This window comes from Natator depressus, chromosome 2 (genome assembly GCF_965152275.1).
Source record: "Natator depressus isolate rNatDep1 chromosome 2, rNatDep2.hap1, whole genome shotgun sequence".
NCBI classification, from domain to species: Eukaryota; Metazoa; Chordata; order Testudines; family Cheloniidae; genus Natator; species Natator depressus.
The window spans coordinates 107,047,114-107,070,052 of record NC_134235.1 but is presented as its reverse complement, the minus strand read 5'-3'; the positions used below and the strand labels follow the sequence as shown (position 1 = coordinate 107,070,052).

The 22,939-nt window shown below is 44.3% G+C and overlaps 2 protein-coding genes across 4 annotated transcripts in view; one reads left to right on the top strand and one right to left on the bottom strand.

Moving 5' to 3' along the window:
• The window catches only part of DEK (DEK proto-oncogene), a 32,795-nt gene extending 29,016 nt beyond the window's left edge, over positions 1 to 3,779 (bottom strand). Inside the window, exons 1-2 of one of the 2 annotated variants that reach the window (XM_074944799.1) lie at positions 3,582 to 3,779; positions 752 to 883 (exon numbers count right to left, since the gene is read on the bottom strand). In XM_074944799.1, the coding sequence (XP_074800900.1) occupies positions 752 to 872 (121 nt within the window). In that variant the 5' untranslated portion in view covers positions 873 to 883; positions 3,582 to 3,779. Of the gene's footprint in view, positions 1 to 751; positions 884 to 3,581 lie in introns of those variants that run through there. The other variant, XM_074944801.1, reaches the window with a different exon arrangement.
• Positions 3,780 to 16,177: 12,398 nt separating this feature from the next.
• Positions 16,178 to 22,939, top strand: part of RNF144B (ring finger protein 144B) — a 133,146-nt gene continuing 126,384 nt past the window's right edge. The window contains exon 1 of one of the 2 annotated variants that reach the window (XM_074944797.1): positions 16,178 to 16,660. The gene's annotated coding sequence lies outside the window, so the exon portion shown is untranslated. Of the gene's footprint in view, positions 16,661 to 16,864; positions 17,025 to 22,939 lie in introns of those variants that run through there. The other variant, XM_074944798.1, reaches the window with a different exon arrangement.

The window sequence follows — 22,939 nt, the reverse complement described above, 5'->3', positions numbered from 1 at the left end:
TGGGATGGAGTGAGGTGCCCTGGTTCTGAAAGATTATCCGAGGCCAGATTTCCAGTCTGACTGTATCAATATTGGCCATCTACAACAGAGTTGAGGAACACACTGCTCTGGACCAGTGTAGAACTATTAGGATTGAGCCTTAGTCAATACCTATCATAGCACAGGTAGTAGTGGTGGGTGGACACACAGGAACTTTCTTTTTTGTTCAGGTGAGTTGCTCCTTATAGCTTCCACTGGATTACCAGAATAGAAACTACTTGTGAGGCTCCATCATGGAAAGACTCAGTCTGTCTTCAACTATAATCTCCTTCTCTGCCAAGTACAGAGCAACCAGGAATTTCTTATCCCTGGACTGCCCACCACAATAACATCCATTACATGGATACAGTGTAAGCATCCATGTGATGCTTGCTTCCATTGCAACAACAGGGTCCACTGAGACTCCTCATGTCGAGATGTGCCACAGGTATTACAAACACAGTTAGTCACATTAAAAAAGGAAATTATTTCCTAAAATTAAGTGCTGAAGCTTAATAAAATAAACTTAGATTTTCATGTGTTAGACATTAGGAAATATCTGCACATAGAGCCATGCCCCCTCTTTCATTCCCAAAGATATTCTAGTTTGTTACATCTCACTCATCCTTGAACACTGATTACTCCAAAGAATTACTGCTGAATAGTCTGATACTCTGACACCTAATTCAGCCCTTATTTTTTAAATCTTCCCTTTCTTTGCATGTATACCTACCTTTTTCTTCTTCCTCCTCCTCTTCCTCTTCCTCATCACTTTCCTCAACTTTGTTTTCAGTTTCAGGTTCTCTCTCATCTGTTTGTTCAGCAGACATTGTATCTTCTTTTGAGGAAGACATGGTGGGTGGTTCTGTGGAACACAAGGGAACTGTCATTGCTATTACAACATCTGAGAAAAATTCTTGAATCTACATAGGCGTGGCAGAACTTTTTTTTTTTTATAATTTTTATGCATAATATTGGGGGTTTTAAGCTTTAGTTTAAACATGTTCAGTTGTGGGAAATTATGGAGAGAGTCAGACAATTATTTAATGACAGATTCAAAAAGTTAAAGCTTTGTAACCATTACAAGACAAACTGTCAGCATTGTGTCAAAATATACATAGTATATAGCCTTAAATCAAACTCTAGCAGATTTTCAAGCAACATTTTTCTTACTTTGCCTATCTGTAAATTTAAATTATTATTGATGGAAATATGTTTTCATCCCTGTATGTTTGTACAGTGCAACTGATGTTTACTAACATTTACCAGTAAAAATCTCATTTGTCCAAGCCTAAATATATCTACCAGACATCTTTGTTGGATAAAAGTCCTGTCACAATATTACTGTGAATACTTTAGACTGACTATTTGATGCTATAAACACAAATTCAGGTAACCTAAAGAGGAATATGAACAATTTTTCACATCCTCCTCATGCAAGTCTGGTCATTTTTTGTGACTATGCGAATACCCCACTAAAGAACAGTGCATTTTAAAGTAAAAGTTTTAGTTAGAACAGATGGCAATGTTATCAAATCCATCCAGACATGAAGGTCTCATAGTCTGCATCCTGAACTATACAGCCATACCTACTGAAAGCAACAACATTGCATTAACATAGCTTAAAGCTCCTGACAAACTATCAAGAGTTAGAAAATACAAGTGTTTAAAAAACCCACAATTTTCATTATGCCACACTTCAGATAGGGAATATTCTACTTCTGCTTTTGGTTAAACATGCATATTGATCTAAGTTTATGTTGTCATATAGTAAGTACACATTCACATAATGTACGAACAAAAAACATCTTAGAGGAGTACACACTGCTTTTGGAACAAGGATAACTGGGTGAAATTCTAGATGGCATGTGCTATATACAAAAGATCAGATGAGATGATCTAGTCTGATCCTTCTGGCCATAAAATCTATGGAACATCAATCATGTATTAGTTCTTTGAATGAATTTCTTTATTTAAAAAGTCTTGCTTAATAGCATTAATATTTAAAATGGCTCAAATCTGGCTTTGAAGTTAAAAATCTCATTTCTGTGAAGGGGGGGAGGGAGGAGAAGAAATTCCCCTTGAAGACAGAGTAATGCAATGGTTATCAGGGGGACAGAAGAAAATCTGTCTATAAGTTCAGTGATTGTATCTTTGAAAAAGTGATCACAATTTACAAAAAAACCAAAACGAAACAAAAACACAGCTGTCCTAGAGCTCCTAAAAGTCACATGATTATTGTTTCCTGTTCCTAATGTTAAGCAAATAGATTAAGAAAAGGTCAGCTGTTCCAAAAAGATATTTATAATCAACCTCATGTAATGTGTCCTGACAAATGCTTTAGAACAGGGGTCTTCAATCACAGGGAACGGAGAGGTTTCAGGAGATACACATCAACTCATCTAGATATTTGCCTAGTTTTACAACAAGCTACGTAAAAAGCACTAGCGAAGTCAGTACAAACTAAAATGTCATACAATGACCTATGTATACTGTTCTGTATACTACATCAGCTGTTTTCAAACAGCAGGCAAGTTCATTTTAATGGGGTCACTAGGGCCAGCGGCTGAGGCCCAGGGCAGAAGGCCAAAGCCCCACTAGGTGAGGCTGAAGCCTGAGCTTTTAAAGTGAGGTGAAACTTGGGGTAGGCAAGACAAATCAGACTCCTGAAAGGGTACAGTAGTCTGGAAAGCTTGAGAACCATTGCTACTCTGGGATGATGTGGCCTGCGATTTCAAGCAGGGAAGGGAATGAGGAGGAGAGAAGGGTTTTCACACTGTTTGCCAAATGAGATGCCTAATAAGCATATTCAGAAGTAACTTTTCAATCATTTGTGCTGTTACTCCAATTCCAAACAGAAAACAGAAACTGAACTTGGCCTTGGCCATTTTCAGCTGTTAAGTTTGTTCACACAACTTAAAAGTAGCAGCAATTTTAAAGACGTAGCCAAGCTTCCCCCCCAGCAACACTCAAGTCACTGAAGGTTACCTTGCTTAACCGACGGGACTCAGCTTTGGACAGCGACCAGTGTCTGGGGGTGGAGAATTAGCTACGCGAACTGACACGGCGGGGTGGCCGCCGCAGCGTGTGCGCTGCACAGCAGGACTGACGACCCTGGCCACGGGGATGCGTCCGCTCTGCAGGGCGGGATGCGGGGGCTGCAGGGAAGCGCGGGTCGCCCCGCGCCGTGGCTGGGGAAAGCAGCGACCCCGAGCAGGGCGGGGCCCCCAGGAAACCCTGCAGGCGGGAAACACCTCGCCGCGGGCAGCAGGGAGCGGAGCCGGGAAAATCAGAGATCCTGGCGCGGGGGTGGCAGCGGGCTCAGGCGGGGGACGGGGCTGGCGGCTCACTCTGCCCTGGGCCTGGCGCCCGCCGCGCTCGGGTCTCCCAGGCTCCCGCGCAGGGAACAGGCCTGGCCGGGCTCGGTCCCTGCAGGGCCGGACAGCCGGAGTGACTCCGCCCACGCCAGGGATCCGGGGCTCCTACAGGCCTCTGGCCCCGGAGCCCCTCCGCCCTGGCATCACAGCGGCCGCAGCCCCTTGCAGGAGCCGCGGTTCACCCACCTCGGCTCGGCGCTGCCCGGCGGGGCCCGGCTCCTCTCGCCCGTGTGGGCGGCGGCTGAAGGCGACAGTTCACAGTGACCGGGATGGGGGTGGGGACAGGCGCGCGCTCCACGTCTCGCGCTCACACTCTCCCCGGGCCGGAATCAACAAGGTTTTCAAAATGGCGGGTTCTCGGAGGAGGGGAAGGAAGCGGGAAGGCAGCAGCCAATCAGCGCCCAGAACCCAAGTCGCGGCTGAAGGCTGAAGCGAACGAAAGGCGTGCGCGCCCTGCAGAGGGAGCGCGCGGGCGCGCGCGCGCTCGCTCGCTCGCTGGGGGGGGTGTGTGTCGGGATGCCGGCTGTTCAGAGTGCGCGGGCGCCTGCTCCTTCCTGTAGAGGGAGGGGGACGGGAGCGGAGCAGTGTGTCTGATGCTTCTCCCATTAACATCTGGGGGGATTTGTCACTAGCTTAATAGAAGGAAAGAAGTGGTGACTGTCTGTGTAGAGCAGGTTTCAGAGGAGCAGCAGTGTTAGTCTGTATCCGCAAAAAGAAAAGGAGGACTTGTGGCACCACAGAGACTAACAAATTTATTTGAGCATAAGCTTTTGTGAGCTACAGCTCACTTCATCGGAGGTATGCAGTGGAAACGACAGTGGGGAGCAGGGCTCTCAAACTCAAATTACCAAGAGGGCCGCATGAGGACTAGTACATTGGCCCGCGGGCCGCATCACTCAAACCTTTTCATATAACCATACAAAAGTATAGTCAAAAATGAAGAGTAATATAGTATGCTATTAAAAGTAAATATGTTAACTTTTTAAAAACTGTAATGCAAAAAGTCAATGCTAATTTTGTCATTTCATTTTTGGCCACTTAGCTGGCAGTGTTTTGCATCAACCAGAGCATCAATATTAGGTTTGATATCCTGAGACGAAACCAATCTCAAGCGTTGCTTGCAAATATTCATCAGTGAGCCCTTGACCTTAATACAGATTTGTTAATCTTCATGGAAGAGAAAAACTGTTCACATATATATGTACTTCCAAACATTGCCATTACCCTTGCGGAGGTAGAGGGAGCTGTCATGGGGACTGGTGGGACTGATGGGCTAAGAGCCATTGGCAGTGAGCATGCGCTGAACCTCACAGAAGGCAGCTGGTAACACCTTTCAGCTTGAGGTCACAGCCCAGAACAGCAAGGGGCTGGGACGCAGGTTTTGACTCCTCCCCCGCCCCACATTGGGTCATCTCTCTGTTAGAACTTCCTTTGAGCAGAGCTGAGGTGCCTTCTCCTCCCACTGAGACCAGCGGGATCTCAGGGTGCTTAGCACCTTTCAGATCAGGCTCCCATAGCATGTGCATTGCAACAAAGCCTTAAAGCCAAGGGGAATGACACGTATGATTCAAATCACACCACAGATGCCCAAATAAACAATCCCCTCTCCCAGACTGCTCCAAGTTAGTCCCCGCTCTGGGTCTTCCTGTGCATCCTGGCTCCTGTGTATCTCTGCTAGACTTTAAGCTGTTTGAGGTCTTACCAAACACATTGCTGGCACCTAATGAAAAGAGGGGTGTTACCATAGCTACAAGAGGTATCTAGCTGCACAGGGCTTGTGTAACGAGGGAGCAGAAGGAAACAGAGGGGCAGGGGAACTCACAGCTTGGAAACGCCGCCCCCCCCCCCCAGTTTGCAAATCATGCTTGTTTCTAGGGGAGGAGTGAGGAGTTGGGGGCTGTTTTCAAATGTGAAAACTCTGCGATGCCCCGAGAAACTAGCAAGGGGCTGGCTGAGAAAAAAAACACAACCCCCCCACCCGTCAGCCCAGCACGGTAATATAGCCTCAGCGGCCCCCGCGGGTCCCCTGCTCAGCCTGTTGCTCTCCCTCCCTTCTGCTGCTCGCAGCTCTACAGCGCCCAGCTCCGCTTAGCCCTGCTGCAGCCAGCGCAGGTTTTTGTGTGGCCGGGGGGGGGGGGGTGAGGGGAGAGCCTCGCGCTGCCCTGTGCTCCTGCCACTCCACTTGCCTGGCTTGGCACAAGTTGGCAGCCTAGCGCTGGGCAGGCGGAGGAGGAAGCCCCCGGGACTGGGGAGAGGAAAGGGGCAGCCTGGGCTTGTCCTGCCCTCTGGTTTCTTTGCCTCTAGCAACACTTCAGTACATGCCCCACCCCTTCCCCAAAGTCCCTGCCCCAACTCCACCCCCTCCCTGCCCCTAGGACATGGATTCAGCGGAAGGACTGGGCCTGCCCCAGAAACACCCAAGAGCCCTGCCCCCCTGTGCCAGGTACACCATGTGTGGGCAGGCAGGCTCAGCAAGACAGGATCCAAATGTGGAAGGGCTTTGTGTGGGGGGAATTCAGGTGTGGGTTGAGAGGGTTCTGTGTGGGGCAATGTGAGCGCGGGAGGCTCAGTATGGGATCTGGGTGTGGGGGGGATCTGGATGCACAGGAGCTTGTTGGGGGGTTCTGGATGCAACAGTAAAGGGACTCTGCAGGGAGGTCCAGGTGAAGGTGGTTGGGGCTCAACAGTGGGGGTCTGAGTGTGGGAGGGATAGAGCTCAGCAGGGAGATCTGGGTGTGGGGGGAGCCAGATGCTGAGGGAGTGGGGCTCAGTGAGGTTGGGATCCAGGTGCAGCTGGTTGGGACTCGGTAGGGTGGGGATCCGGGTGGCTCATCAGGGTGGTCTAGGTGCAGGGGGAGTGAGGCTCGGGGGCGTTATGGGTGCAGGGTGGGTGAGGCTTGGTGGGAGGGTCTGGGTATGAGGGGGTCTGGATGCACGGGGTTTGGACAGTGATCCCTCTCCCTGCAGCTGAGGAGTGATGGGTGCAGGAAGTGCTGGGGTGGGGTGGAGGAAGTTTGCAGAGCTTCCTACAGCCTGGGGAGAAATCTGGAAGTGGGTCTGACCTGGCCCCAGATGCCATGCAGAGGAAGAAGAAGTCCCGTCTACCCCAGCCCAGCAGGGACTAGCAGCTGAGCCCAGTGCAGGATAGGAGCCACCAGCCATGTCTTCCCTAGTCCTGCCCCTGCCCCACAGTGATTGACCTCTCTGCCGGCTGCCCTGAGCACCTGACACATACTGCTGGGGAGGGTCACATGACCGCTTTTGTGGATTCCCTTTGCTTCCCAGTCAGAAAGTAATTTTTCTGCAGGAAAACAAAGAAACCTGTGGGGGGACATAAATTGTGCGCATGTGCAGTGGTACAGAATTTCCCCGGGAGTAAAGTGCTAATGAGTGTCAAAGTGAACTGACCTTTGTGCTTGCTTAGGGATAGAAGGAAGTCGGCTTTCCATTGCTCTGCTCCAACAGGGCAAACAGACTGCTGAGCTCCAGAGGATCTTAATGAGCTGTTGAGTCCAAATTACTAGGGGAGCAGGAATGTATAGCATTAAGTTAAACTATTTCAACGTTAATAAACCAGACCCCCCAAAGGGGTGTTATTGACTAACATGAGAGCTTGGATGCAGTTATTGGGAAGACCAGAATAGGAAAACTGAGGCAGGAGTTGTCACAAATATTGCAACCCATGAAGTATCTTTTATGGAGGCCATTGTGTTACATTTATAAATAAGACAGTAAGAAAGTTGTGGCCAGTCTGTTAAAGTTGTGCTTGGGTTGAAGGTGCATACTTGCAGCTGGAGGGACAGGCTGCAGGGGATGGTGCAGGACCTAAACTCTTGTAACTGAATAGATATCAAGTTGGTAGCAGGTTCTTTACCCTCCCACAGGGGCTGCATAATCCTAGTCAAACCTTCAACACTCAAGGCAGAATGTGGGCCCCAACGCCCCAGAGCCCTAGAGGCGGCCCCAGCTCAGAGACTGGAGAGGGCTGGCATTACCCGGGCTCCCCTGTCCCAGCCCCACACCGTGTGGGAGGCATAAGCCACAGCTTCTGCCTGCCCCACTCACTGGGGCCTCCCTGAACCTGTGCACCAGCACAGCCAGGCAGCCACAAAAGATGAAGTCCTCAAAGTTGCACAAGAGCCACGGCTGTTCAGTGGCCCAGCCCACACAATCTGAAGGAGATGGAATTGCACCTGACCGAAGGGTGAGGCCAGCACCACCTGGGCTAAGTGCAGATGGTGGCACTTGGTGCAGAGTCGGGGCAGCCAGTGGGACAAGCCCACATGTGTCCTGGCCCCATTATCCTCTTGGATTATGTCAGATGGGAGGCCAGGCCAAATCTGAGTGAATGGCATTGTGAAAAATTTGCAGTGAACGTTGAAAGTGCTGGTTTCTGCAACAAAATCATGGCCCACAATTTTCTTACAGCCTTATTTGTTAATGGTTTATGTATGATTATGTTCTTCTCCATGAAAGTGGGTTACCACAGCTTCTCCAGGAATGAAAAACTATGCAGGTGATCCCGGTAAGTTGCTCAGACTGTAAACAACTCCAGAGAAGAACCCTCTGGGCTGGTTCAAACTAGGTTTTCCAGAGACTCAGGAACAAAGAAAGTGCTAAAAGGATAAGTTTAAACAGACACAGGGCCTTCATTTTGAGTCAGGAAATGGACAGGACATTGTGGTCAATCCTTCTGAACAGTTGGAATGACTTTGGCCTACTAGGACCCATAAGACTGATGGGCAATTTATAGTACATTTATTAGTAAGTGTGTAGGACCTGTTGTTTATGTTTTCTCTGTGTGCTTTTATCCTAAGAATAAATGTACTCTGCTGATAAAGAGCCCTGTGGTAACTTGTAAGTGTTGGTACACACTAATCATAGCCAGTGCTTAATTTGTGCCAGGACTGAGCCTTGGCACCTCTAGTCTTGGCAGTTCATAGCCCCAGCACCTCTGGGCTTGCTGCACCAGTTATGAAAGTAAAAATATTGGTTAAGCCCCAGCACCTCTTTCATTACAAATTACACACTGATAATAGCCCTTGAAGAAAAAGCAAATCTCAGGAGCTGGCCTTAAGGCAGACTGGATTACTGGGAATATCACACTTATGGCAGGGGGCTGTAAAGCCTTGAAACCCTGCCCAGACACAGGTGGTGGCTGGAGATCTGAGACCTAACTGGGGACTCCTGGAATGGACCACTGAGAGGGGGATACAGGTGCAGTTACTCTGAAATTGTGACGGGGCAATAGCTGGTGGTGGGAATGGGGACACCACTGTTACAGGATGACATTTTAGCCGACATTAAATGACAGCAGAGGAAAGCATATGATTGTCACTTTAGACGGACACTTTGCAGTTATGGGGGTAGTGAGGTTCAAAGAGGGGAAATGACTTGTCCACTATAAAAGCCTCCATCTTATATTTTTATTTAATTATCCATATTTTAAATGTGCAATAAAACTGTAACTAATGCAAAGAGTCAATCATAAAAGTAGATCAAACCAGAAAAACAAATATATAATTGTAAAATATGACAAGGTCATAGCAGCTAGAGATGGAAGAAACCTGTGAAATAATAAGATTCACCCACCAGCAGGTACAAGAGGTGGGATCCCGAGAAAGGATGTATATTAAACTGCTATTTAAATTGCCAAAAGGGGATACAAATTCTGTTCTCAATTATACCTGTGCAATCCCAATGCTTATTTTCTCATTTAAGAGAAAAATGTGAATTGTTCACCCATAATACAGTACTTGAAAACTGTGAAATGATTAATAAAAAAATAACAAGAGTTTTCAATCTGATCTTGTTTGGAGATGTACACCCTGAGTGCTAGGTGAGAAAGCATGATGAAGTAGCAGAAAGAAGAATATTCTGAAGAGTGTTGATAACAAAACACATCCCTGTTTGAGACTGCTGCGAATTTCAAAGCTGTCAGATTGATTGTCATTGTTTTAGCCTGTAGCCTTCATGTCATCGCAGAAGGATTGAATCAGTCTGAGGACTGGGGGGAAACCCATGCTTTCTAGCAATTGGAAAAGGCCCTTTCTGCTGACCAGGTCAAAAGCCTTTGTAAGATCTATAAAGGCCATGTAGAGAGGCCTTGTTCTTGATGCTTTTCTTGCAGTTACCTTAGAGTGAAGAATATATCAAAAGCTGATGTGCTGGTATGGAAGGCATACTGACTCTGGATATACACTCTTTTGAGAATGACCCTGTGAAAGTAGAATGAATTATATTGAAATTATAATTCATTAAAGAAATGCTACTTGAAGGGTTTGTTGAAATATAGTTGTGAGGAAGAGAAACATTAAGGAGTGTGAGACAATGGGTCCTCAAACTAATTAACTTAGAGCTCCTACTGAGCTAGGAGATTGGTAAACGTTAGTATGCAAATAAGATATGTATGTATATTTGTCAGTTTCTGCTTCCTTTTGTCTCTTATGTTACATTGGCTTTGGCTTATTTGTATAAATAAGTTAGCTTGAACCTCAGAGAGGGGCTCACATATCTGGGTGCATTGGCAAAGTGCTTTGCTAATAAACAGAGTGGTCTGACAAATTATGTGAGTCCTGAATCTGACTTTGACAACCCATACAAATGACATGCCAATTACACTGAGAGAGATTCCTTTGTAGTTGTTGCAATCACTCTGATCTCCTTTGTTTTTATATAATGTTATGATGTTGGCATCCTTCTTGTCTTGTGATGCCCCTCCATCCCTGCAGCAGGCAAGCAAGATATTGTGCAGACGGTTAGTCATAACTCTCCTCCTTGTTTCAGTACTCCAGAGGGAATTCCATCTTTTCCTATAGCAAATCCTGGTACTAGGGAAGTGATTGCCTCTAGAGCCTTGGGATCACATGTAGTGCTACTTTAGAAACAGTGGTTTCATGTGAATAGAGTTAATGATAGTGTTCCACCTAGTGTTGCATGTGTTTGCTTCTATCGATGATGTCTCCATTAAGAAATTTGAGTCGGGCAGTCTTCTCGACTGAAGGACCTGTTGCTTTCTTGATTTCATCATACATTCCTCTTAGATCTCCATTCTCAAAGGAAGTTTGTATTTTCTTGCATAAATCGATCTAGTATGATTGAGCACATTGCCTTGCTGTTCATTGCAATGCCCTCTTGGCCACATGTCTCCAGAGAGTGTCATGTTGTGGTGGAGATATGCTGTGCCTTTTGCATCAGTAAGAATTTCTTCAATTTGCCTCAAACCAGTCTTTCTCTTGTACAGTAGTGTAAGCAGAGTCAGGATGAGCTCCACCCTGTGGTGAGTTGTGGCAAGTTGTGGAAAAGAACTTCAGGGGCTAATGTCATTTGCATAGGCACACCCACACCGCCTAGCATGAGCCCATAGCTGCCCAAATGGTCACTTTGGCTGCTGTGGGATCCCCAGTTTCTCTGTTATTGGGGCAGGAAGAATAAATTATTATTATCCTGATTATGTGAATGAAGGACAGTGGAACTGTACTTGGCCTTTTGTTATGATGGAGGGACTCACCATCAACTAAGTAGCGCTAGGCAAGGGACATGGGTTCCAAAACTCAGTGACTTGAGAGAGGCTGGGGACAGGTATTAATACCTGGTGGTATGGACCCCCTGGTAAGGGCCTTACATGCTAATTGCAGTTTCTCCACTGTGGAATATCCGAGCTAATTTTGATTCCATTAGGAGTCTAGTTACAGACTGCTGAGCTGAATTCACTTTGGGCCAATGGTGCAGCACTGAGGCTCCCATACTACAAGCTGAAATCACAAAAGAGCTAAACTTACTAAGAGCTGAAATCACTGAGTGTTGCGTTAAGTAGTGGGGGAAGCCTGAAGATATATTGCGGAGCAGTTTGTGGGGTGGCTGGCAGAGCAGAGCAGTTTGCAGGACAGCTGGAGTGGCTCATGGGATGGCTGGCAGAGCAGAGTGGCTGGTGGAATGGAGCAGTTTGTGGGATGGCTGGTGGAGCGGAGCGGAGCCCCATGGAGAGGTGGGGCAATCGGCTTTGGACCCCTTAACCCCCCCAGCTCTGTTGGATCATATTAAAGAAGTTCTGTATTAAAATCACAAATGAGTTTGATTCCCCATAGTTAAAATTCCAGGGTATTACTAATTAAGAGGTCTCTTGGTTTTTGGTACTGTTTCTCTCCCTCTATGTGTTAAACTCGCAAGCTGCTAATTGTGTTAGTACAGTCTAAGACAGAGTCTGCTCTCAGAGCAATTCTTTGTAACAACAACTACTCACACAGAGAGAGACTCAAAGCAATACTCTGTAACAACAGAAACAGCACCCAGAGACTCCCCGCCCTTTTGTTGTATTCATCTTGCTTTGTTAACAATTGTGATTAAAATAGAGATAGAGGATGTATGTGGATGGATGCTTGGTGTGGATAATAACTGAATGATCAGGGAGGTGCCAGCCTAAGAATCCAGTGTCCATCAGCTGAAGAAAACGTCAAGTGAAAATAACCAGAGGACCCCCGGAGGGCAGACTGGAATCCACCCAACAGCCTCAAGGATGGGGGAACCAAAGAACAAGATAACATCTGGCAGCACAGAGCTGTCAGGAATGTGCCATCTGCTGATTGATTCAGCAACAGCGTGATGAAGCAATTCCCATAGACTGGCATAGGAATAAATTCCTATAAAAATGGACTCTAGAAAGTGAGAACTTTGGGGTCAGATGAGCATCTGACAAGGCCCTGCTCCCTCCTCATGTCCAGGCCACCTGGCCAGTGGCTTGGCATGAGCAACTCTAAGGCTGGTAACTATGATAATAACCTTGCAGAACCTGTGTGTGTGTGTGTGTGTATGAATGAATATGTGAATAAATATGAAATTGAATGGAATGTTATAGCTATAACTAACTGTTTACTATGATTCTTTCTGTATTCACAATAAATGTGGCATTTTGCCTTTTCCCCTTTACTAAGATCCTGCTGGTTTTTATTTTATTGGTATATCATCTCCACCCAGGTTGGGAGGTAAAACTCTGCAGATAAACTTTCGAACTCTGGCGCTGCACTGACCAGGGACAGAGACTTTTGGGTCGTTGGACTTTTGGGACTTTGGGTTGCTGGACTCAAGAACCAAAGGGAAAGGACACGCCCCAATTTGATTGGGGTGGGTTTTTTGCTCATGGGTTATGTTATGAATCCTGTTGGTGGTGTTTCCCCAACATAATGCCACATTGTTTCTCTGTGTTATTAAAAGGCTTTTGCTACACTCAGACTCTGTGCTTGTGAGAGGGGACGTATTGCCTCTTGGAGGCACCCAGCAGGTATATATTTGTCCCAGGTCACTGGGTGGGGGCTCAAGCCAGTTTTGCATTGTGTTATTGGAATGGAACCCCTAGATATTGAACCCGGCCCTTGTTGCTGCCACCTCTGATGGGCAGAAGGGTTACAGTAGTTTTACCAAAAGCTAAGGTTGCAGCAATATAGATGCTTATTCTGAGTGAGTTCCATGCTATATCAGCATTCAGGGGAGAGACAAATGATAGTAGTGAAGTTCCAAGGGAGATTGTGGAATCCCCGTCACTGGAGGTTTTTAAGAATAGGTTGGATAACTGTCAAGGGTGGTCTAGGTTTACTTGGTCCTGCCTCAGTACAGGGGGCTGTACTTCATAACCTCTCAAGATCTCTTCTAGCCCTACATTTCTATAAGAAATGAAAGGCAGAAGTACCTCATTATTAAGCCATAGGCCACACAAATGGTAGGGAGAGATGATTGAAACTAATGTAACACTTTCCATTTATTGTAGGATGAGCAGGTTTGGACTTGATCTGAACTACGATGGAGAACTTCTAAGTGAGGTGCTCCAGGAAGTGTGACAATTTAGGCTCTAGTGCTGTAAACACACAAGTAATTATTCAACTCACTTGAGTAGGGCAGTAGGAGTGATCCACCCATGTCTTTCCCTCCTGGCTTCTGGTAGTCAGAGGTTTACGGTCGCTGCAAGCATAGGGTTGCATCCCTGAACATCTTGGCTAATCGTCATTGATGGACCTATCCTCCATGAACTTACCTAGCTCTTTTTTGAACCCAGTTATACTTGTAGCCTTCACAACATCCTCTGGCAATGAGTTCCACAGGTTGACTGTGTAAAAAAGTACTTCCTCTTGTTTGTATTATACCTGCTGCTTATTAATTTCATCAGGTGGGCCTCTTGAACCTGGTGTGAAGCAGTACATGCAATTTATCCCAGAGGGTGGTACTTCTCTGGAGTTGTTTACCAACACCATTACTTGTGACATGACATTTAAATGTCACTTAATTGTTATACAGGTTATAACATAACTGTTATGTGTACTACTAACATAACTGTTATACAGGTTATGTTGCTATAACTGTTTTAAATATAGTAAATCAATACCATTTATTTTTGTACATAAGAGGTAGATGGGAATGTTGTGAAATGGTCTAGGAAAAATATTTGGCCTTGATTATAAAAACTGCCTGCCTGAAGTTCAGCTCCTAAATCCATATTTAGATACTAGAATAAATGGCCAGATTTTCAAAATACTAAAGTACCCATCAGTTCCTACTCGGAGCTTTATGTATAGAGTGGAAACCTGCTGCAGTGGGCGGAGTGATACTACTTTTTAATAATATGCATACAATAAATACCTTTTCTCCTTTATCTGACACTGATCTCCTTTGTGTCCTTGTGTGAGTCACTTAATCTCCCCTCCATCAGTTTCCCATCTTTAAAACAGGAATACAAATACTTGCTCATTTACCTCACAGAGGTGTTAAGATAATTAATTAGTTCATGTCTGTTAAGTGCTGAAAAAATTTAAAGCCTCAAATAAATGCTAAGTATTATTATTAACATTAGAAGCTTTATACAGCTTTTAAACCTAAATGTCGTAATTGTTGCCAGAATAAAAATCTAAACATGAAAAAGATAATTGGTTGACTTAATAACACAAATAATTTTCAAAACAGTAGAAAACAGAAAATTATTGAAACACTAGGCAATTACTTTATATCATGGTTAATCAAGAATTGCCTAATCTTATAGCACAACTGCTCACTGCAGGTTTATACAGGATAATTTAAACTTGCTTTGATTGTCAAGAATAATTGATTTGTGAAGTGTTTCCTCATGAGATTCTCCTGGATACTATCAACATCCTGACAATGTCCTGTGTTTTTCTCCTCCATCTATTGTATATTTGTAGAACAGCAGAATACAGTTGCATTCAAACTGTTCATATATATTTAGGTATTATCATTTATACGAAATAGGTAGTAAAACATAAACTGATCTAAATAGTTCCAGCTGCAGCTACTCCTTCTACTGCAAAGGGCAAAACATAGATATGTACTATATTTCCAACCAAGCACATGCAAAGATCAAACTACATCCTAAAGCTGTAAGATACCCCAGATATAGACCGGTTTCAGAGTAACAGCCGTGTTAGTCTGTATTCGATGAAGTGAGCTGTAGCTCACGAAAGCTCATGCTCAAATAAATTGGTTAGTCTCTAAGGTGCCACAAGTACTCCTTTTCTTTTTGCAGATATAGACCGTGACTCAAAACTGAAATTGAACTGGATGCTACAAACCTTTCATTAGATTATATACTCCATACATTGAAAATGAATGACAGCACTGAATTCTGGCAACCTTAGCTATCTGTGCTTGGGTGGTACCAGAAAGTGGCTAGATATAATGTAATTAGCTCTTATAGGATAAAGTGAAATTCAATCATATACTCTGAAGTTTGGAGATTACTGCATTGTGTGTATTTCAAAATGTACACAAATTAAAGTAAAACCTCTGAAACTGTGTATTCAGGGAAAGCACATAAAGGTGTTATTCAGCAGGTCTGATATTTACAGATAAATCTACTGTCAGAGAGCTCTGCACACAGATCTCAGTACAGCTCTCTTAAGAAATGCAGAGCAGTGGAAATTATTCTGAATCCCTCTTTGTTTGCTGCAAAGATCTGGGTGATGTGGATATGGCTGAGAAATTGGTTTCTAGATCTGCATGGTTCAACACACGGGATCAAATTCTGTTCTCAGGTGCATTGGTGCAACATCACTGCAAACAATGAGGTTTGGTTAATGCAACTATGATAGGAGCAGAATGTGGCCCAGGATGAGCTTTCAGCCAATTGCTAGCCTCTTGTCACCTTTGGCATAGTTTTTGTAATGAATAGTGTGTTTGTATGTGAGTCACTTGTGCAAACATTATGTAAGTTGTATTTAAGATAAAGGGACACTGTCAATTTACATTTCCCCCTTCATTTAGGGGTATTTTCCCTGATTCTGCAAACCTTTATTCACAGATACTAGGCCTTTAGATTTTCTTACACAATTATAATAAAAAAAGGTTTTACTAAATCTAACAGCAATAGAAAAGTTTCCATAATTATTATTGTAATCAAACAATTCAGCGCTGAGAATCATTACACCAGCTGTAATTCAAAGTGAAATTCACCAAATTAATTTTCATTGTCCAAAATGAAAGACATACATGAAGTAAACAGTGTAAGGAGTGACAATCTGGATTTTAAAAAGTCTTTAGCATTTATAATCTAAGGTCTGATTAGTAACAGGGACAATAATAAGTGGTTTGTTGACAATACATGATTTAAGTTGACGTTCTCCAGAATACAAAAGGCTTTTCTTTTCAGAGTGAGCCTCTTTCTTTCTGCTCCCCCTCAAACATTCAATAGCTGTGGGACTCCTCAGACACTGACCCCTGGCCTGGTTTCTATACTGTACTCATGAAATGTAAAAATGAATTTTCCCTTTGTAAGAAGAGAAGGAGGAGGAGGCGGTGCTTTCAGACACACACTGCATGTATGAATTGCAATGAGGAGACCTTGGGTTGTGTATCCCTTCCCCAGACTTGCTCAGGGCACAATCTTAGTCCAAGCCGGAAAAATGTATGTGGGCAGAGGTGGTCCTGCAGCTGCCCACCCCAGCTCCTGTCAACTGAGATCCTGAACTTGCTGCTAACATCCTCCTCTGGAGAGGAGAAGAGAGAAGGGAGGGAGCTGAGTTAGGGAATGATAGAGGAGAGAAAGAAGTGAACAGAATAGAGGAGTGAGGAAGTGGAGGGAGAAGGAGGGGTATCTGCAAGAGTGAGGTTTTTCTTTTATTACCTGAAGCTGTTGTCAGTTCTCTCGCTGTTTTACACATCAAGCAACTATTGAAATTGCAAGATAACAGGAGCTGGGTTAAGGAAGAAACAGCCTCAAAGCTTAAAACTTCATGCCATCCCCTAATTGCTGGGATAGAAGAAGAAAGGTAAGAAACTAACTGGGGTTATCCCTATGCAGCTGGGCATTTTGTTCTAATCTAGACCTTTATACAGGCTTTTCCAAAGCTGCTGTAGTATGACCCCCCCCCCCCCGCCCCGTCTGGAAAGCTCCCTTTCGCAGCATGTCAGTTTCACACGGCATCGGAAGACATTGCATTCATACTTGTGGCGAAGTGAGTTCGTGTGGCGGAGGGGTGCAGCGGCTTGTTACGGTTACACCACTGGCTTAGTGCTGCAGCTGCGCCCACCAGCGCCTGCCGCCTGTGGTGTCAGCGTTTCCATTATAGGCCATGGCTGCTACTCAGCACACACACAGCGTCAAGCCAGGATTTTCTCATGAATTGGTTGAAGGTAGGTAGGAAGCCGGGGAAATTTCTCTCTTCATTCTTCCCCCCAACGAACAAACAACTTTTCCCAGGCTTGTAAGTAAATAGTCAGTGATTTCCTATTGAAGGAACGTCCCCCCCCCCCCCCGCGGCCCCGAGATTTCTCGGTGGTTTGTATCATTAGCAAAATATGTGCCTTTTCTATGGTCTGCAGCTTGGCGATCTTTGCACAGCTTCCCCCTACTCTAGGAATTTCGCAAATAAAAGATGGATTTTCGTTATTTCTCTTATGAATGCCTCTATAGGCTCTTTCTTTTTTAAACCAGTATACTGATTTGGCGATTTTATTCAGGTGGGAATTTTATTTTACATATTTATAACAAAATATTTGCATTTTACATTTAAGTTCAGTTTAAAAATAGCTTTGATTTAAAGTCCAGTTACATTTTGAAACACACATTTGAAAACATAAATGACAGGTATTTTAAATGTGGCTGGGTATGCACTCCCTGCCTTTTCAGAATGCTTTTGTTACTGCATGCACAGTGCCAAGTTAGGACCTAATCCTGCAAACACTTCCCATCTGGGTGAGCAGCAGACACCACTGTTTTGGTCTGCTTAATGTATCCTCTCTACACATATGCACGCCATATATGATTTGAAAGCTTATTATGTCTATTTTAAGAGGACGGTGGAGTTGTTAAGTGGTGCTGCTACCATAGAAACGGGGGTAAACAATGAAACCATCAACATGTTAAAAATGACCATTTTGAAATATTTGCATACATTTCTATTACTTTAATGACTATATATATTTCAGGACATAAAATTGGATTTCTTTGTGACCCCAAAATACCACAACAATATAAGGCTAAAAAAAAAAAAAAATTAAATAATAAATTTGTATTGGTATCATTGAATGTGTTAGTGCTGGTAACATGGCTAGTCAACATCATTATTATCATCTAGTTCATCATTATGATCTCTGCCAAGAATGCATGGGTTACCACAGTTTTCATTGTCTTGGCACGTACACAGCTCTGTGCAGAGCAGATTGAACTCACTACAGCAACAGTTGACTGTGCAGTGATCCCTACTTGCAGGGGCACAAAAAGGGTCTTGTAGAGGCTCAGAGGCCATTGGGCCTTGAAGAATACAGCAAGTAGCTCATCATCCACATTTTCCCATCCGAGTTGAAATGGTGATCCAATATCTAGCTTACCTATGGCAAGAACATCCAAATCTTTGTTTGCCAAGATACTCTTTTGACATGCTCTTCAAAACTGTCCTCACGCGGTGGGTGTTTGGCCACTATCTTGTCCTTTTTGATAGTTAGATTGAGATGCAAACAATTCAGGTCTCTGTGGGGCTCCTTTTTTTCTCATTCTGGGCATACAGCACTGCTACCAACTTCCTTGCTGGAGAAATTGCAGTTTGTCAGTTACCCTCTCCCAGTTTGGCAAGATCTCTAAAGAGGTAAGTTCCCTTCATTGTGACAACATTAAACACATTTTTTTTCCAGTACCAAATAGGGATGACACAGAGTCAAATGCTGTTAATGAGTGTACAGCAGGAAGTATGTTACAGTAGTCAGGAGTGAGTGCATCACAAATTGCAAGCACAGGTATGAAGCAATGCTTGTCAGTTGTGCTGGTAATGGTGCCTGTTTCAGTCCACATGGTATCTAAGTGTTCCATATTTGAAAAATAGTGAACAGCAAAGACCAACATCTTTCTAAGCTGATCTAATTATAGGGTGACCAGATAGCACGTGTGAAAAATTGGGATGGGGGTGGGGTGTAATAGATGCCTGTATAAGACAAAGCCCTGAATATTGGGACTGTCCCTATAAAATCGGGACATCTGATCACCCTACCTAATTACTATGGTTCCTTTGACACCAAGAGCCCCAAAAGCCATATCGGCACATCCCGCAGGCAGAAGCATCCTTATATCCGCTTTCTCTTGAGTACTGTACAAGTCTTGGGCTTCTTCAGCATCTCTACTGGTGATGGACTTTGCTACTGCACCATTAGAAAAGCCTCCAGCAAGAAGGAGTGTCTATGCTGGGAGTGCTCACCTGTTCTCAGATGCATTTTGAACATATATTCACAGAAGAATTTTACAGCAGACTGCTTATTGGATGTCGAGTTTAGAAACTTTTTCCATGGAGACACAGGGTGTCCGTCAATCACCTGGCATTTCTTCCATCCAACCTTAGATCCTAACCGGTGCTGTCTTTCTTCAGTTTTCACTAACAGTTGTCATATCTGTCAAAGACTTCAGTTACAGAATTAGCTTTGTGAAATCCTTTAGGACCTGCCTCAAGAACTCAGCAGCCAAATTCAAATGTGTGGAATTTGCTTCCAGCCATCATCATGGCACTTCTGATGTACACTGTGGTTTCTTTGTTACATATTCTTAGCTCATGGATTCTTTCAGCTTGAGCTTCCAGCTGATGCCCTAATTCAGCTTTGTCTGTTCCTCTCATTGTTCCATCAGCATGGAAGAGGGACATAGGCACAAGTCCTGTTGGGTGACTAATAACACTTGTCACTGAAACATCATTGCTGTATCTTGCGAAGGAAAAGTTTATGGAGTGATAGCTGCTCTGATTGTCCTTCCCTTGTTGTGATGTTTAGATGTTGCTTGTAATTATTAGAATTGGGAGCACTGGCTGTTGGGAGTCTGGAAGGACAGAAAACAGGAAGGAGAAGGGAGGAGTTGAGAGGCTGGGAGAAAGCTACAGAGGGTGCAGCAGCAGCTTGGTAAAGAGGTTTCCGCTTTGAAAATAAAGTCCTGTTGAAGCTTGTTAGTACCTTGCCTGGTTGAGAGGCATTTTGAAGACGAGGATGGATCTTCTGCCTCTGAACCCACCTGCACCCTTTCTGCAAAGCCCAGGTAAGCCTCCAATTGCTTTTACTACCTGGATCCATGTGTTTGAGACTTATCTGCTTGCAATTAGTGCTACAGAGATTTCTGAAGTAAGAAAGCGTGGTTTGCTAATCCACTGCCTTGGAGCTACACTTTTCCCCTTGCAGATGATAAATATGAGACTGCACTCACTGCATTAAAGAATTTTTTTGTGCCAAAAGTGAATGTAGTAGCTAATCGCTACAGATTTCGCCAGTGTGGGCAGAAACAAGGGGAAACTATAATACAGTATATTGCTTCCCTGGGGAGTCTGATTGTAATTTGTGACTTTGGAAATATGGCAGATGAGATGATTAGAGACCAGCTCATTGAGAAAACAACCATGCTTCACGTAAGAGAACACTTACTTCTAGAACCACAACTTGCACTAGAAAAAGCAATAACCATTGCTACTCAGATTGAGCCAGCTACAGCTGAAGCCAAAATAATGAGCATGGATACAGGAGGCACAGTCCAGGCTGTGACTCCTTTGCAGAAAAGTTCACTACCACTGCAGACACACAATTGCAAGAGGAAAAGTAATGAAAAACCACCAAATCAGCAAATTCAAAATACAGTAAAAGCATGTTTCCGCTGTGGATCCCCACAACACCTTGCAAGCTACACAGGATGTCCAGCAAAAGTAGCTCAGTGCAATCATCGCAAAAAGATTGGACATTTTGCTAAAGTATGTCGCAGTAGCCAGTTCAATCAACAGGTGCATGCAGTTACAATACCAGATGTTACTGTGCTGAGCGTGGACAAAATCACTACTGCACATATTTCAGAACAGATAAAGTGCACTGTAAACGTTTCCGCCATACCTCGGGCAAACCACACTCTATTCAGCTAATGTTGGACACTGACTCAGCAGTATCTATACTACCTGATTCCATCTATCTGCATTACTTTAAAGATGTGCCTCTTACTGAACCCAAACTTCACTTGGTGTGCTATTTGAAAAACCATACTCCAGTACATGGCTGCCTGCCAGTAATAGTTTCTTCTGGTGATTGCTGTGTAACTGCAGAGTTCTACATTATCCACAAAGGCACTCCTATCCTTGGCAGAGATTTATTGGCTGCTTTAAATCTCAGGGTAGTTAATGGACGAATTGATCTTCCTCAGCAAAGCACTGTTGCGATACACACACCAGTTTCCGCTGGGACCCAACACCAAGTTGAGAAGAAACTCGGCTGTGCTTATGGGTTTCTGCATAAAGTTAAATGTGGAATAATGTGATGCCTGCACGACAGAAATTACGGCACTTACCATTTTCAGTTAGGGAAGCTGTTTCAGAGGAACTTAGAAAACTTGTTCAAAAGGACATTATTGAAGAGATCGACTCCTCGGAATGGGTTTCACCTATGGTAGTGACGCAGAAGAAGGGTGGAGGCATTCGCCTTTGTGTGGACTTAAGGGAGCCAAATAAAGCTATTGTAATTGACAGTCATCCTCTTCTTCACATAGAAGAAGTATTTGCAGAACTCCGTGGAGCAAAGATGTTTTCTACTCTTGATTTGCAGAGCGCATACCATCAGGTTATGTTGCATGAAGATAGCAGAGACCTCACAGCATTTATTACACGAGGGATTATTTCATTTTAAACATGTTCCATATGGTCTCACATCTGCCCCAAGTGCCTTTTAAAAAATGATGTCATTGATTCTGAAGAATCAACATGGAATTCAGTGCTATCTGGATGATAGTATCGTGTTTGGAAATACTTCTGAGGAGCATGACAATAACCTGCAGTCTGTACTAAACTGCATCAGCACAGCAGGCCTCCAGCTCAATAGGTCCAAATGCAAATTTAGACAAACGGAACTCTCCTTTCTGGGGCATACTATTTCACAGACTGGACGAAAACCTGATCCAGATCATATCCTGGCAATTTCAAATGCTCCTCCTCCAACAGATTTGCAAACCTTACATTCCTTCTTGGGTCTTACCTCCTGGTATGCAAAATTAATTCCCAATTATGCTTCTGTCATTGAACCGTTATGGGAATTACTACAGAGAAGTTCAACCTTAGTGTGGACAACAGATGCACAAGCTAGTTTCAAAACGGTGAAAGACTTGATTGTACATAGTCCAGTACTTGCACTATTCAGTCCTGCATTGCCCACAATTATAACTACTGATGCTTCTGATTATGGACTTGGGATTGTTCTCACACAACTGCATGAGGATAACACAGAGAGGACTGTTGCATTTGCTTCAAGGACACTAAGTAATGCTGAGAGAAAATATTCTACAGTTGGAAAAGAAGCACTTGCTTGTGTCTGGGCTACTGAAAAATGGAGAACTTACCTGTGGGGCCGCACGTTCAAGATGTGCACAGACCACAGCCCTTTGACAACGTTGCTCACCACGAAAGGACTGAAAAGAGAAGGATACCATATTGCTCGATGGTCTGCAAGACTACTCGCTTTCAATTATGAACTGGAATATAAGCCTGGAAACCAAAATGTGGTCGCTGATTGCCTTTCTCGCCTCCTTTGCCTTCACCAGATGGTCCACTGGAGGATGAGGATGTAGTGGTTGCACTTATTACAAGCACTCTCACTGCAGTTACAAGAGAACAATTTCAAGCTGCTTGTTCAGCGTGTCCAATTCAACAAAAACTACGGGAATTTCTGACAAAGAGATGGCCCAGTCACCCTAAAAACCGTGACCCAGTCTTGCTCCCTTATTTTAGAGTTTGGGATGAACTTTCTTTGTTTGATGGCTGTGTCCTACGAGGTACACACCACCTCCTTGTGCCAGAAGAATTACAGTCACAACTCATACACCTGGCACAAGATACTCATCAAGGAATTGTCCGAACCAAACAATGACTATGGGATCTGTATTGGTGGCCAGGGATAGACTCTCAAACTGAAGCACTCATAAAATCCTGTTTCAGAGTAACAGCCGTGTTAGTCTGTATTCGCAAAAAGAAAAGGAGTACTTGTGGCACCTTAGAGACTAACCAATTTATTTGAGCATAAGCTTTCGTGAGCTACAGCTCATTTCATCGGATGCA